Raw genomic sequence first — 16,162 nt, forward strand, 5'->3', positions numbered from 1 at the left:
AGAAGAACAGACCGTGGGTGGGATGAAGTTGCTTAACCTTGTTGCCTCTGTGGTTTTCCACCTCAAAATTGCCCTTGCCTGTCCTGCTTTTTATTCTCGGTGGAAAATTACAGGAAAGATGGAGGTGGGTGGGTGTGACTTTAAACAGGAACATTTTCTGAGAGGAAAGGGGAAAGGAGTCTCCTCTTTCTGTATACTTACTCACAGGCAGCCTGCTGCTTTGTTTAAAAAAAATGGAGGAAAGGCTCTGCTTGAAATACAGTTTCGATCTCTGTCTCACCTACCTGACAGTTTGGTCTGCTATCCAGCCTGCATCACACTGCTCATAACCACCGAGGTAGGCAGCGTACAGCTGTTCCGGGGTTGCAATCTCAGCATCTATCCTGGCACATGCTTCCTGGGCCTTGGCAAAGGTGTATGCATAGCGGGAAGAGCCCTCCCGGTAAAGAAACACAACTCCTAGAAGTCAAGAGATTATTAGTAGATTTATTAATAGATACGTTTTGGCTGTGGACCAGTGAAACGCCCTTTTATCAGTCCACATATGCTAGTCATTTTTTAAAAAATTCATGGCTAGCAAAGTGCAATACATTAGTTCTAAGACTCAAGGAAGAAGATTTTGAAGCAAGCCAGAGGTTTTGTTTTTTTTAAGCCTCCCTCCTGCGTGTCATTGACTTGCCCCTCATGACTCCCTGTACACAAGGATCACAGGAGATTAGGGTTGACTATCAGCATGAGATGGAGGGAGGGAGGAACTTACTTCCAGCACAACCCAGAAGTGACGGTGTCACACCAGGGTGGTACTCTAGCACTTGACCCTAAAACTCTATGGTTCCCAGAGTGTTTTGCCCCCAGCATGATGTTGTCACTTCCAGGTCCCTCCCCACTTTTGACCAGTGTGTTTCTGCCCACCAACCAACTGACCATTGGTGGGCAACAGGAGCAACCACCTGGAGGTTTCTTGCCATAAGTGGGCAAATGGTAAGCCTACACAAGATGGTAGGGATGTCAACTCTGGGTTAGGAAATCCCTGGTGATTTGGGGGTGGAGCCTGAGGAGGGCGGGTTATAATGCCATAGAGTCCACCTTCCAAAGCAGACCTTTTCTCCAGAGGAACTGATCTCTAGTGTCTGAAGATCTGGTGTCTGGAGGTTTTTTGCCATCTTCTGGGCATGGAGCAGGGGTCACTGGGTGTGTATGGGGTGGAGGTCTTTGTGAATTTCCTGTATTATGCAGGGGGTTGGATAAGATGACCCTGGAGGTTCCTTCCAAGTCTATGATTCTAAGATCAGTTGTAACTCCAGGCCCCTTGAGGGTTAGTAACCCTACTTAATACAGTCATATGTGAGTTGCAGATTCTCTTCAATTCCTGCATCTGCAGTGCATGATTTGTCTTAGGACCATGTTACGCGTGGAGGTCTTTAGGCTTTCTCCTTGTGCCATTGCCCCAACCTGAAACAGTCCAGTTGGTGCTATTTGACCCATTGCAAGACCCCATGTGTATCTCAGGGAACATATGGTTTTCTCCAAACAGCATCCCCCTGAGAACTGTTTCAGGCTGGGATAATGGAAGGAAGAAGCCTCTTTCTCCATGCACAACATGGTCCCAATCCAGGTTGGGTACCACAAGAGCAGGAATTGAGAAGAACTGACATCTGTAATACGACTGCATTAACACACAGCATGGGGACACCAGACCCATGTACTCCATAGCGTGCAAATCGGCCTATTATTGTCACCTGTTGCACTAGATGTTCTAGAGGAAGTATGAATATGCCAACCTACATTGCCTTCATATCTTTAGTTGTGGTGTGTAACTGTGTGTGAGGATTTGCCAGGGAGAATCAGTGTTATTTCTTCCCCTTCAAATGGTGCTCTAGGTAGTGCTTGTCCTCAAGGTGTCTCTGAAACAGGAAGTGAGTACTTTCTTTTACCCTACCATCATTCTACTGGCAGAAATTGACTTTTCCCTGCCTTCCCCCAGCACCTCTTTTGATACCCCAAAAGACATTGCTAATAGAAGGAGTCATTTCACAGGTAAAATTCATGCAGTAAGGAGGCTGTTTCAGGAGGCTGCAGTAAGGAGGAGAACGAGATCGCCCCCCTCCCCCTTCAGTCAGTAAAAGGGTGGTAGGATGCAACTCCCTGTGGGGGAGGGGGGGATGTCCCTGGCCTTCGTGTTTGAAAGGGGGAATTTAAGAATGCATGGGGGCAGGGCTAATTGCCCCTTCCTTCCATGGATCTTTCCCAGTAAGTACTCCTGGATAAGGAGGGAATGTCTACAGAGAAATCATTTAGTTCCACCCATACAGTTTGCATCTTGATATGGGGCCTTAATTCTGTCCCTCCCACCCAATCTTTAGAGAGTGAGCAATATTACCTTTCACCTTCACCTCCAGAAGGTCATGGCCATCCTCAATCCCATGTTGCACATCACAGCGGTAGACCCCGGAATCGTTAGATCGCAGTTCACTCAAGAGCAAGGTGGCATCTGTTGGTGAATCCGGATAGAAGGGAAGGGAGACTCGGTCGCGATAAGCTTCGTTTACCTTCACTTTCAGGCCCCGAGCTACCAGGATCTCAGCTTCTCTCCCTTCTGTGATGAAGGTCCATTTCACACGAGGTGCCCCTTGGACAGCCCGGCGCCCTGCAGTTCCAGAAGTGGGCAGCGGGTGCAGATAGGTAACATGGCAAGGGATGGTGAGGCTACCAGAGAGCATGGCTCGTACTGGTGGATGTCTGGAAATGGAGACTTGCAGCGCTTTGAGGTCATCTGTAAGGGAGACGCAAACAAGTAAATTTACTACAAAGCATAACTTGCTTAGGTTTCCACCATCACTTCTTGGCTGCTTAAAGGGCCACCACCAGAACTGATTACTCTTCTGAAGTTCCTTTAACTGGAACAACCCTTAACAGCTCTACCACCCGACTGTCAACAAAATAATGACACAAAGTACATCTAAATGTTGCATTTAACTGTTGTTCAGTGAACATAATGCACTCCAAATGAAGCACTGAAGACTAGAAAAGAAGAAGAAGAAAAAGAGATTGGATTTAAGACTAGAAAAGAAGAAGAAGAAGAGATTGGATTTATACCCCGCCCTTCACTACCCAAAGGTGTCTCAGAGCGGCTTACAAACTCCTTTCCCTTCCCCTCCCCACAACAGACACCCTGTGAGGGAGGTGGGGCTGAGAGAGCTCTTGACAGAAACTGCTCTTTTTCAAGGACAGCTCTTATCAGAACTACGGCTTGCCTAAGGTCATCCAGCCAGGTGCAAGTGGAGGAGTGGGGAATCAAACCCGGTTCTCCCAGATTAGAGTCCGTGCACTTAACCACTACACCTTTGTAGTAGCAGCATTATAATAGGTATAAGCTACATAATCCTAAAAACAGCTCAACCATCCTTAAAAAAACATCTTATGGAGAATGTCTCCAAGCAGTACATGGCCGCCAAGGCCTTCCCATAGGATTGGCAACCTCGGGGGGGGGGGGCTCAAGATCTTTCAGAATTACAGTTCATTTCTAGACTACAGACATTAACTCCCCTGGAGAAAATGGCTGCTTTTGATGGTGAACCACTGAGGTCCCTCCGCTTCCCAAACCCCTCCCTTCCCGGGGTCCGTCCCCAATCTCCAGGAATTTCACAACCCAGGGTTGGCAATCCTACCTTCCCAGAAGGTTGAAACAGGTCTTAGTGAGTGATCTCAAAGCACTCATAAGGAAACTTCCTTTAATTTCTTTTTTAAGTAAAACCAAACATCCAGAGAGGGGACCTGAAAGGGACAGTAGCTACAGAACAATCACATTTTTTTTAAATCCTGCTCTTTCTCCAGTGACCTCATGGCTTTCCCTTCCCTTCATTCACCCTCACAAAAACCTGTGAAGCAGACTAACATGGGAGAGAAAGAATCATAATTGATCTCTCCACTACAGAGATCAGTTCCCCTAAAGAAATCCATTGGGTATAATGGAGCCGAAAATAATTCGGGTTTCCCGAATATTTCCCAAATCCGAATACCATACCAGTATTGGAATTTGGGAATATTGGGAAATACCAATATTTTTCAGGTTCAATATACCCAAACCCGAAAAATACCAAGTTGTGGGGTTTTTTTATTGCACACCCCTACCCATGACCTGCTGATTGCATAGACCAGTCCTGAGAGTAGGGTTACCTGTGCTTTCTCTGGAGAAGGGGAACGTGCTCACAGAAACAACCTGGGCAAATGCAGAGAATATCAACAGGATGTAAGCCATTCTGATTTCTGCTAGAGAGAGGGGACAAAACAAAATAAATCAGAAAGGGACAGAGAAATTGCAAAATCCCATGCAAGTTCCAAAATGCTTCCATGTGCCCTGAAAGAAAGCAAAAACTGTATCCAGGAAGGTAGAGGACCTGCCATATTTGCAAATACTTCCAAGTTCAAACTCCTGGCATTTCATTCTAGTTAAAATGTGCTGGATGAGACAGGGAAACAGCAGATCCTTGTCATGTGGATACAGCCTGAGTAACCTGCTCTTGTTTCCAAGGTAAAGAAAATGCATTAGGAATCCTCCATTTCTCTGTTCTTCTTTTCTGATTTTTGTATAGAACACTTTGTATATGTAGTTTACTTCAGTAGTCAATTCCATCAATTCATTTACACCTCCCCATATGTTCCCAATAGTACATGTACACTGATTAAAACACTGTTAAATCTTGATGGTATAAACAGCTACATTAAGATCATTTTTTCCATGGTGTTTTACCAATGCATAAAAACACCTGTGTGCCTTACTAAAAACATCACACACAAAAGATCTCACTATGACCATACATATAATCCTCTCAAGAATGCCAGTCTTGCTGGTGCGTGCCTGTTCACCCATATGCATTGGTAGAGTAAATGATTAAAAATTAACTGGAACATGTGGCAAACTATGCATGCTCCAAATCCAGAACTGATCTTTAATCCAGAATGAAGCGTAGAACAAAATTATGGAATAACTAGGAAAAAGGTCCATTGTGGAAATAAATACAACGAACTCTAGAAAGAGGCTCTGGGCGGGTGCCCCGGCCTTGGACACTCAGTGTTAATTTGCTGTGGCGACCTCAGCAGGGTATAATGACACTGAGTCCACCATTTTCTCTAGAGGAATTGATCTCTGCTACCTAAAGAACAGTTGTAATTTTGAGTGATCTCCAGCCCTCACCTGGAGATTGGCAACAATGGTTCCCCAGAAGGGAATAGTTGGTTTGGAGGGTGGAGTCTATGGCTTTGTACCTGTCTGAGGTCCCACACCTCCTGAAACCTCACCCTCTCCAGGCTCCATCCCTCACATCTCCAGGAATTTCCCACCTGGAGTTGGCAACCCTATCTCCTTCCCAGCCAACCATCAACCTACCTTTATTTCCCCCTCACTCTTCAGCTTTCCACCCCCCACACACCTGCAGCCTCTCCCGTGCTCTGAAGCCCTGACTGCTACGTCACATTGGCTGTCATACGGGGGCCACCTCAGCAGCATATAAGGATACAGAGCCCACCATTTTCTCCAGGGGAACTGATCTCTGCCATCTGGAAAGCAGTTGTAATTCTGAGTGATCTCCAGCCCTCACCTGGAGATTGGACACATTTTACCTCAGAACAGCAAAACTGTTTAGAATGTTAGAGGCAAAAGCCAATCAAGTCGCATATGCAAACGACCTCTGTGTTCTGAGGCAGAGGTCAATGAGGCTGCATATGCAAATAACCTCTGTGTTCTGACTGGCTATGGGGGGGAGAGGATTAGCAAAATGTTTAGAATGTTGGAGGCAGGACTCAGGCAAAGCAGCCAGTGGATAGGGAGACCCTCTGAATGACGGATCAGAGAGCGAACTGATTTTGGAGCGTGTGGAATGTTCTAGAGAAGTGCCACCACCATTCGGCTTTTATTTATAAGGGAGAGGAATAAAATAAAGAAAATTCATTCATCACTCATAGGGAGGAACATTCTGCTATGCAAGCCTTCCCCTGCTTTCCAAAGTTCAGACAAAGGGATGACTGTACTTACTCAGTGGTTAGTAGAGTACTCTGCTTTTGTTCAGGGGTACTTTTTCCTTCACAATTCCCTTCACTTGTATCCGAAGATTAAATGATGGATAAATTATGGACCTGAATGTACATATGGAATGTTTCAGCCATGCTGGCTCCAGAAGATGTCAGTAACATCAGCAAATTTATTTATTTAAAATATTTTTATGTTGCTTTCCCACCCAAATAATTTCCAGGTTCACCTTCTGTTTGCACGGTAGTACACAAACTTTTTTGAATAATGCAGGACAATTCTGCAGGCTGGCTTGGAAAAATGCTCCCTCTGTAGCTAATTGAGCTCTTTGCATCCAACTGATCTATACAACCTGAAAGCCAACAAACTGCACAGACATCAATAGATACTGAACTAGGGCTGGCAGCTCCAGCGTGGGAAATATCTGGGGATTTTGAGGGTGGAGTATGAGGAGGGTAGGGTTAAAGGCATAATGCCATAGAGTCCAGCTTCCAGAGTGGCTGTTTTCTCCAGGTGAACTGATCTCTGTCACCTGGCAATCAGTTGTAATGGTGGGAGATCGCCAGCTACCACCTGGAGGTTGGCAACCATATACTGAACCCATAGTATCAATTGTACACTCCTACAAATACCACATAAGCATTTGAAGCTCCCTTATCCTGGAAGCTGTCCCACCAGTGATGCTAGGGATTGGTCATTGAGCTATGGGCCTTCGCCCACTTCTCCTTTGCTCCAAACTTATCCCTTTTTTGTTTGCTTTGCTTTGTTTTCATCTTTGGTACCTGATAAGAGAAACCAACATTCTTGGCCTTGTAGCCAAGTTTCCTTTTGGTGCAAGGCAGTGAGCTGCCAATAGGCCATTGAAGTCTTGCTTGCAAATCAATGGCTGTCAAAGAAAATGTCAGCCAGTAAGAGACATTTCACTGGCACGCTCTGTCCCCTCCTTGCTCCTATGTCTGGATAAGCTTCTTCTCAAGGGCAGAGCATGTTCTGTCTTGGTGACCTTTCTTCCATGACTGTCTGGAGCACTTCTGCATGATGGAACTGGTTTGCTTTGCTTCATTTAACAGTATTTCCTAGATATTTTTAAAAGACTTGGCCTGACTCATAACATTCAGAAGCGTTGGCATTTGAAAGAGATTGTTTCATCCCAGAGTTTCGACATGCTTTATCAAGCAGGCGGGCACAGGCAGACCCGATCACAAATGCATTCGAATTTTTAATTTCTCATGGATATTCTCAAGTTTTGAAGTCACGCACGGATAGAGTTATCACTGGGCTTTGCCTAAAGCAAACTTTTGAGGAGAATTTATAAGCTCCTGCTTGGATAAAACATCCAAGAACTCCCCCACACACACTCAAGATAGATAGCCGACTTAGTTTGCTGCAGCAGACAGAAAAGAGTGTCACGTAGCACCTTAAAGACCTTCTAATTATTCGGAGAAGAACAAGACAAAGTAGCCGGCTCGCAGGCCGGCTTATATGCCCCAAGGAAAACACACACACACCCCACACCTACGGCCAAGCAGGGCCCCAAATTCACGCCGTTTGGCACCAGGAAAGACGAACTGTCTACCTACAAAGGGTGTCTGATGTAGGGTGGCCGGGTGGTGATACCTGCCCCACTACAGCAGCGAGTCTTAGTGACTCTACACAAGCAGCACCCTGGGGTCATGAGGATGAAGGTGTTAGCACGGAGCTACGTCTGGTGGCCTGGCCTCGATCAGGACATCGAGGACACGGTAAAACGATGTCAGCCTTGCCAGGTCTCTCGCCCCAACCCGCCTAGGGCTCCGGAGAGAGCCTGGGAGTCTTCACACCGCCCTTGGTCTCGACTCCACCTAGACTTCGCGGGGCCATTCCAGGGGCAGCTGTTTTTAAATCCTTGTTGACTCTTTCAGCAAGTGGCTAGAGGTCGTCCCCGTTCCATCCACCTCCTCAAGATCCGCCATCAAGGCCATGTGGCGGATCTTCAGTGCCCAGGGTATCCCTGGTAATGGACAATGGCACTGCATTCACATCCAGCGAATTCCAGGACTTTACATCCTACTATGGAATTCGACATGTGCAGTCGGCTCCATTCCACCCCGCCACAAACGGTCAAGCGGAGCGGATGGTCCAAACCACCAAGGATGCACTCCGACGGCTCAACTCAACTGACTGGGACTACAAGTTGGCCTCCTTCCTCTTCGGCCAACAAACCACACCACACACAACAACGGGGCACAGTCCAGCCGAATTACTCCTGGGTCGCCACCTCATGACACGTCTAGATCAACTGCATCCGGACTGGGCCCCCGAATGCGAACCAGACATGGAGGACCAGGAAGCCGCCCGAGGGTTCTTTCCTGAAGACCCAGTGTACGTGCAGAACTACGCCAAGGGCCCGCCATGGATCCCAGCGCAAGTGGTGCGAGTCAAGGGGCCCCGTTCCTACGAGGTCTCCTGTGAGGACGGTATGGTGCTCCAGAGGCACATCGACCAAATGCGCCGGTGAGTGCTGCCTCTGGAACCAGAAGACACCGAGGAGGCTGACCCAGGCGAGACTACCAAACTATCACCAGCTCCAGTGATAGCCAGCCAATCGCAGACCACGACCCCGGTGCTCCCTAACCAGCCCGCAGCTGCACTGGCCACCTCAGACTAGCCTCTGGGAATGGCACCCACTTCCCCGGCGCCGGCCAGCTCTCCGCCGAGAGCCTCAACACTGGTGTCTTCCACAGCCCCAGCAACACGCCGCTCCATGAAGGAGCGGAAAGCTCCAGCATACCTAAAGGACTATATATGTGGATGCCTTTCGGACCAAGGGGGGATGGGTGTTGTGTCCTGACCTAGCCATGTGCTCAATCCAGTTTCGGCCGGTTCCACATGAGGTCAGGTGAGGTACCTGAGCTTCACTCCCAAACACAATAGATGTTCGGATCCTAGTTCCCAGCCAATCGGGAACCTAGGCTCCTCAGGAGTAAACTAATCAGTGTAAATAGACCATTCACGGGTGTGGGGTGTGTGGGTGTGTTTTCCTTGGGGCATATAAGCCGGCCTGTGAGCCAGTTTCTTTGTCTTGTTCTTCTCCGAATAAAGTATGAGAGCTGAATTCACGAAGTAAGTCTCAGTACTTTTTTGGACCGGAACTCTGGTTTGCTAAGGCTTATGCCATAATAAATCAGCTAGCTTTTAAAAGAGCTACTAGGCCTTTCCACTTTTCTGTCCTTGTATTATTGTTTGATTTCACCACGCGCCACATAACGTTCCTCTTCAATTATGGTTCACCCAGGAGAATTTCTAAAATTAATTCTGGAATTCAAGAATGCACAGTCAGCGGAACCTTTCCGCTCCTCTAGTTCATTTGCATCTTCCCCATATGCCTATGTCACTGATGTGTATATGCACAATGAGAATACATCATAAAAGTGAAATCTTGGATGTGGTTGTATGTATGGCTATATGAAGACTATTTGGGGTTGGTTTTTTTTCAGTGCTCAAGAGCAGATGCAGGCACCAATCAAATAACACACAAAAGAATTTCAATGCATCTAACTGATGGTGCAAAGGGCCATCAAGTCGCAGCCAACCTATGGTGACCGCATAAAGGTTTCAAGGCGAGAGATGTTCAGAGATGGTTTGCCATTGCCTGGCTCTGCATAGCTGCCTGGCCTTCCTTGGTGGTCTCCCATCCAAACACTAACCAAGTCCAACCCTGCTTAGCCTCTAAGATCATAGAATCACAGAGCTGGAAGGGGTCACAGAGGCCATCTAGTCCAACCCCCTGCTCAATGCAGGATCAGCCTAGAGCATCCCTGACGAGTGTTTGTCCAGCCGCTGCTTGAAGACTGCTAGTGGTGGTGGTGGGAGCTCACCACCTCCCTAGGCAGCTGATCCCACTGTTGCACAACAATTACTGTATAAAAGTTTTCCCTAATACCCAGCTGGTACCTCCCCACCTTTAATTAAAACCCATTATTGCGATTCCTACCCTCTGCTGCCAACAGGAGCAGCTCCCTGCCCTCCTCTTAAGTGACAGCCCTTCAAATACTTAAAGAGAGCAATCACATTCCCCTTCAGCCTCCTCTTCTCCAGACCAAACATGCCCAAGTCCCAAGCCTTTCCTCTGAGGGCTTGGTCTCTGACCAGATCAGGCTAGCCACGGCCATCCAGGTCAGGCTGTGCAAATAAGTACTGTACATAAATACTAGAAAGATTTTTCCAAAGGTTCTTATCAATGAGCACATCCAAATCAATAATATAGCAGTGTGGGAAAGATGTAAATGTTGCTATGTGATTTTAATCCTTTGCTTGGAGAACCGAGGGCCAAACGACATGTTATACTGGAGACTGATTGACGGATTGATTTATAGTCTGCTGTTCTCACTGGGACTCCTGATAAACAAGATCCATTTTCAGATCCCTTAGCAAGAGTGTGAGGTTGCATGTATTGAAGGAGGACTGTATACCTGAGCCCTACTCCATTTTCTCAATCAAAACTCCCCTCCCCTCACTGGGGATAGGGTTGCCAACTGGCCACTTTCCCACAGACATGACCATCCCCCCCCTCTTTTGGCCAGTTGCCAGGTGAGCTCCGCCAATGCCCATATAACAAAGCAAAAGAGTGAGATCGGGTTTTAACTGTTTAGGGCCTTTTAAAGCAAAGGAATGTGCTGTGCTGCTCCTTTATGGTCTTTCCAGCATTAGGCTTCTACCCATGTCATGATCTGGGCTGTGCCACCAGAAGCCCCTGGGATGTTTTAGAGCCAAAATTGACCAATAGGAAAAGAGGAGGGCTTGGAATAAAAGATTTGGTGAAGCAGGAAAAGCTGTTCTTCTTCCCAGGGAACAGGGCCAGGAGAGGCTGCTGTGGGGAAGAGACCCACACTCTGCCTGGTCTTCACACCTATTATTCGGCCAAAAGGGGGGTTAGAAGGTCTTGGGAGGGTGCTCTGGGCCTTCTCAAGGGATCCTAAATCCAGAGTGGTGGCAGCGTCAGGTGACACCCCACCCCTAGCCATGACAACCCAATTTTAACTTTCATTTTCAGCCCTGTTTTTTCTGGCTGTCAGAAGCAGCTTGTTTAAAAACACTGTGGCTGTCTTTAACTGTTTTTCCTGCTCATCCTTCCCTCCCAATTTATTTATTTATTATTATATTTATATCCCGCCCATCCTGCGAACAGGCTCTGGGCGGCTAACAAATAGTTCCTCAGCCAGAGAAAGGGAGCCTGCTGAATACTCTGGATTAATTAGTATTTTCTGTGCTTCTGCCCACTGACCCTCAGCTCAGTCCCTGACTTCACTGAGTTCCATTTCTTCAACTCACTGGTCCCACAGAGTGGGTTAGGGGGACCAGGTCTCCTGCTATGGTCCTGGCCTGGGTGCCCCATTCCCAACTGACACTTGGAAAGCTGGTAGGGGGAAAATAGGGGGCTCTTCAGTGTCACTAGGGTTGTCAGCAGGCTGACAACCAACAAGAGACTCACTGGGGGGGGGGGACCTTGCTGGGGATGTAATGATGTCACTGGCGACACACTGACATACTTTCCATCATGACTGGAAGAGATATCAGTGCATTACCAGCAATACTCTAGCATTTTGCCAATACTCTGTGGTTTTATGGTTTATCCATAGAGTTTGCTCCAAATGCTAGAGCATCCCAGCAATATACTGACATCACTTCTGGCTGCCCGGGAAGAGATGCCCATGAGTTGGGATACTGATGATCATCCCTCTCACTTCCCCCAATTTGTATTCCATTGTCCAGCTGAGAGGTGGCAGGAAAGGGTCACTGGGGGTGGAGGATGTACTATTACTTCTGATGCAAAACTAGAACTGACATGATTGCATTGGTGTAATGCTCTACGGTTCACCCAAAACTTTATTTACTGGATAAACAAGTGTCCATGGTAACATGGTCAATGTTTTTTCAGCTATGCCAGGCCCACCAGCTGGCTCCTTATTTGTCTGGGTTAGACCTTGCCACATTGATCCATGCAATGGTTATCTCCAGATAGGACTACTGCAATTCGTTCTATGTAGGGCTACCCTTGAAAACATTTTGGAAACTGCAGGTGATCCAGAATGCAGCTACCAGGTTGCTGACTGGAACATCATGGTCAGTTCATATTACTCCAATTCTATGGCAGATGCACTGGCTACCAATTAGTCTTTGGATCCAATTCAAGTTGCTGCTATTAACCTTTAAAGTCATTAATGGCCTGGGACCCTCATGCCTGTGGGACCACCTCTCTTGTTACAACCCCCATGCCCCCTTTGGTCATTGTCTCGGGGCCTCTCGCAGGTGCCTGGCCCCAGGACAGCTCAGTTAGCTGTCACCAGGGGAAGGGCCTTCTCACTTGTGGCCCCTACTTGGTGGAATACACTCTCAGATGACATCTGTGTCCTGCCGGACGTTTTTAGTTTCCTCAGGCTGAATTGTTTAGGTTGGTCTTTGGAGGGTAACCACATGTTTGGGCTGTTTTAATAGTGGTATGTTGACAGCCACATATTTTTATATTTTAATGTTAATATTTTATATTTGTTATTTGTTTTTATGTTGTTTTACCTTATTGGTTTTAATGTTGTAAGCTGCCATAAGACCGTTTGGGTGAGTGGTGGGGAATCTAATAAATAAATAAACATTTAAACATAGGATTTGGGGTGAATCCTAGAACATTGCCCTGATGCAATGATGAGAGGTTACCAGGTGCCCACTGGGGGTGTGAGATCTCTTGCCCGCAGTGGGCCTTGCCTGCCGGCACTCCAGCAGCCAACAAGAGAAAGAAAAACTATTTTAAAATTGCTATCAGTGATGGCATGATCTGGGAAAACCCAGAAGTGAAGTCACACCTCTGGCAGTTGCCAGAAACCCTATGATACAACTTCTACGGAAAACACTGAAGAAACTGCAGTGGCCTCCAGGAACTGCCCCAAACGCTATGGTTTTACCTTCTGGTTTCCAGCAATTCCAAAAAGGTGTGATGTCATTTTCAGATTTTCCCAGAAGTGACATCACACCATCACTGATGCACCCCATGTGCCCTGACTCCCTACAATGGTGTCACTTCCAGATTCACACTATATTTGATATTCCACATTGGTATGACACTGAAGAGCTTGTCCTAGCCCCCAAATTCCCTCACCAGGGTGCCAGTTAGCGCCAGCAGCCCTACAGTGGGTCCCTGATTGGTTCCCTCCCTTTGCAAGATTCCAAGAATTGGCAGCCCTTCCTAGGGAGGCGATTGTCTCCAATACAGGAAAAACAGACAGCAAATACAGAGGGGAAAAGACAACTAGGGTTGGCAGGTCTGGGTTGGAAAATACCTGGAGACTTTGGGGGTGGAGCCAGGAGAGGGCGGGGTTTGGGGAGGGGAGGGGCCTCAGCATGGTAAATGCCATAGAGTCTCCCCTTCAAAGCAGCCATTTTCTCCAGGGGAGCTGATCTCTGTCAGCTGGAGATCGGTTGTAAAAATGGGAGGTCCCCAGGCCCCACCTGGAGGCTGGCAACCCAAAAGACAACTCCCCTCTTTTTCATCTGTCTTTTGAGGAAACAGTTTGCTAAAGTTAACCCTCCCATTCTCGCTGCTAAGGCCCTGACCCATTTTGCCCCGCCATTACTGTTTTTTAAGATCAAAGTATACATTGGGGAAGAGGATCCAATGAAGAACTGCCAAATATAATACATATTTTGGCCCTGAAATTTCAAGTCAGACCCTGAGAATTGGCAGCCCAACAAACAAGCTCAGCAATGTAAGTTCAAACGGAAATTCTGAGGGAGATCCCTAATAAAAAGTGCCCAACTTTGTGGTCTCAGAGAGCTTTTTAATCTTGTCTCTTTAGCAGGGGTTCATTTGCAACAAATGGCTCCATTTGGGCTGCTGCTGTCACCACCGTGGCTGAGGCCTGGTGTGTGAGAGATGAACCCGCTTTCCCCAGATTAGTCACAGAGCTGAGTCTTTAAAATTCCATTCAGGCTCCGAGTCTCTCTCTCCTTCCCCTGTGAAAGCCATAGCCTGACCAAAGAACCTTTTATTTCCTCCCTTGTTTCTGAATACCCCGGCACAAAAGAGGCTGCCCCCCACTTGTAGCAGCCTTTTCTCTTCCAAAGAATAAATCTTAGCAGGTTCTCAGGCAGTTAACACTGGCCTGGCCATATCTGTCTGCACTGGTTCATTGCCAGCTATCATTCTGGTATTGTTTGCCTCCTCTGGTTAAAATGAACTACGAGCAGAGTCAGACAAGGCAGAAAGACCACCTGGGCCCAGGGCTTATATCTGAATAGGTGCAATTTCGATTTAATTTGTTGAGTATTCTAATTTTTTACCTCACCTTTCTCTGCAAATCAAGACCCAAGAAGGCTTACAATAAAAGTCATACTAATCAGTTATGGCACAACAATTAGAAGTACTAAAATCTCTCTCTCTCTCAATTGAATGGCTGATATACTTCCTTTCTGTTATCCAACTTGATTGCCTGATTGTGTCCTTTTTAACTGGATTAGTTTCATCTTAACTTATGTGCCCAGTGGGCCTTGTCCATTGGCACTCCAGTGGCTGGCAAGACAAAGAAAAAAATTAGCAACTGTGTGGTCACTTCTGGGAAAACCTGTAAGTGATGTCATGCCTCTCTAGGAATTGCTGGAAACTCTATGGTAAAACCAAAGAGTTTCTAGCAGTTCCTAGAGAGATCTGATGTCACTTCTGAGGAAAATCTGGAATTGATGTCAGTCCTATTTAGGAATCGGTCCTCTGTATGTTTTACCATAGAGTTTCCAGTAACTACTAGAGAAAGGTGTGAAGTCACTTATGAGTTTCCCCAGAAGTGACACCATGCAGTCACTGATGGTCTATCACTGGTTGCTGGACTGGGCCAGACAATTCTATCAGCAGACAGTATGACTGGTAATAAGTTGCCAGCCACAAGCTGAGTTTGTTCAAAGTGCTTTGCAAGGCTAGCCTGTTCCTTTTACAAGCTAATTAATCTAGAGAAGTTAGCAAATTTTGTGAATACACTCTTATATTTCAAAATTCCAGGGTTTTTTGCCATAGTTTACCACTGTTTTCCTGGCCGTACCCATGACATTAGATAGAAATACTGCCTTTTAATGGCTACCTACTTTTCCAACAGTTGCATGAAAACAAGGAATAATGTAGGAATGACATGTCATTAAAATGGTACAAAACAAATCAGGAACACCACAGGTTAAAAATGGTCAAAACTAAAAGGTTCACACCAACAATATACAAAACAAAAAGAAAAAAAAGTCTTTATTTGTGCATCCCTAAATTAATTTTCATTCTGCCATGCAACATAACGCATGGCCTTTCTTAGCAACTTATCTATCTGTCCAAATGTTATTCCAACCTTTCTTCCACGGTTTGACTCCTCAATGTGTCATATATGCTTTTCTCCTTCCCTCCATAGATCCTCACAACAACCTTGTGAAGTAGCTTAGACTGAAAAAGAGTTACATTAGGGTTGCCAAGTGAATTTTTTACTCACCGGTGGGGGAGCCTCACCGCGCTCCGGGAGCTGTCCCTTGTCGTGCGCGTGCGTGCGCTTTGCACACGCGCACCGCCAGCACGTCACCGGAAGTGATGCGCGATGTCGATCACGTTGAGGCTGTGGCCCCGATCATCGGAGGGGAAACCATAGAGTTTTCCCTCCGACGATCGGGGCCATGCCCCCAACGTGATCGATGTGGTTGCGTCACCTCCGGTGATGCAGCCACGCTGCGCTTTGGGGGGTGGAGTTCCCCCCGGGGCCCGATTCTGCCGCAGCAGAAATCGGGCCTCCAAAGCGGGGGTTTACCCGCCCCCACCCCCACTTGGCAGCCCTAAGTTACATAGGGTTGTCAACCTCCAGGCAGCAGACATCAGTTCCCCTGTAGAAAATAGCTGCTTTGGAGGGTGGACACTATGGCATTATACACAACGGAGGTTCTGCGCAGTTCGCTCATGCCAACTGTGGTACTGCTGCCAGCCTCACTGTGTTTGTGGCAGGTAACGGTAGCTTCAGGAAAGTAGCTGGAACAAAATGGCTCTTAAAAGGAGGCGGGAAAGGAAGATGAACAAGCTCCTATGGGGCTGGGGCCACCCACTTTTAGGGTTGCCAAGTCCATCTTCCACCCCCAGTGGGGGACTTTGGGGGC

The 16,162-nt window shown here is 47.1% G+C and overlaps 1 protein-coding gene across 1 annotated transcript in view; it reads right to left on the minus strand.

Moving 5' to 3' along the window:
* Positions 1-16,162, minus strand: part of BCAN (brevican) — a 76,598-nt gene that overhangs the window by 40,554 nt on the left and 19,882 nt on the right. Inside the window, exons 2-4 of the mRNA XM_015418126.1 lie at positions 4,177-4,269; positions 2,381-2,773; positions 285-459 (exon numbers count right to left, since the gene is read on the minus strand). Coding sequence (XP_015273612.1) covers positions 285-459; positions 2,381-2,773; positions 4,177-4,258 — 650 coding nt within the window. The 5' untranslated portion in view covers positions 4,259-4,269. The remainder of the gene's footprint in view (positions 1-284; positions 460-2,380; positions 2,774-4,176; positions 4,270-16,162) is intronic.

The sequence above is a fragment of the Gekko japonicus genome, unplaced genomic scaffold (genome assembly GCF_001447785.1).
Source record: "Gekko japonicus isolate JY-2015 unplaced genomic scaffold, Gekko_japonicus_V1.1 scaffold1639, whole genome shotgun sequence".
Lineage (NCBI taxonomy): Eukaryota > Metazoa > Chordata > Lepidosauria > Squamata > Gekkonidae > Gekko > Gekko japonicus.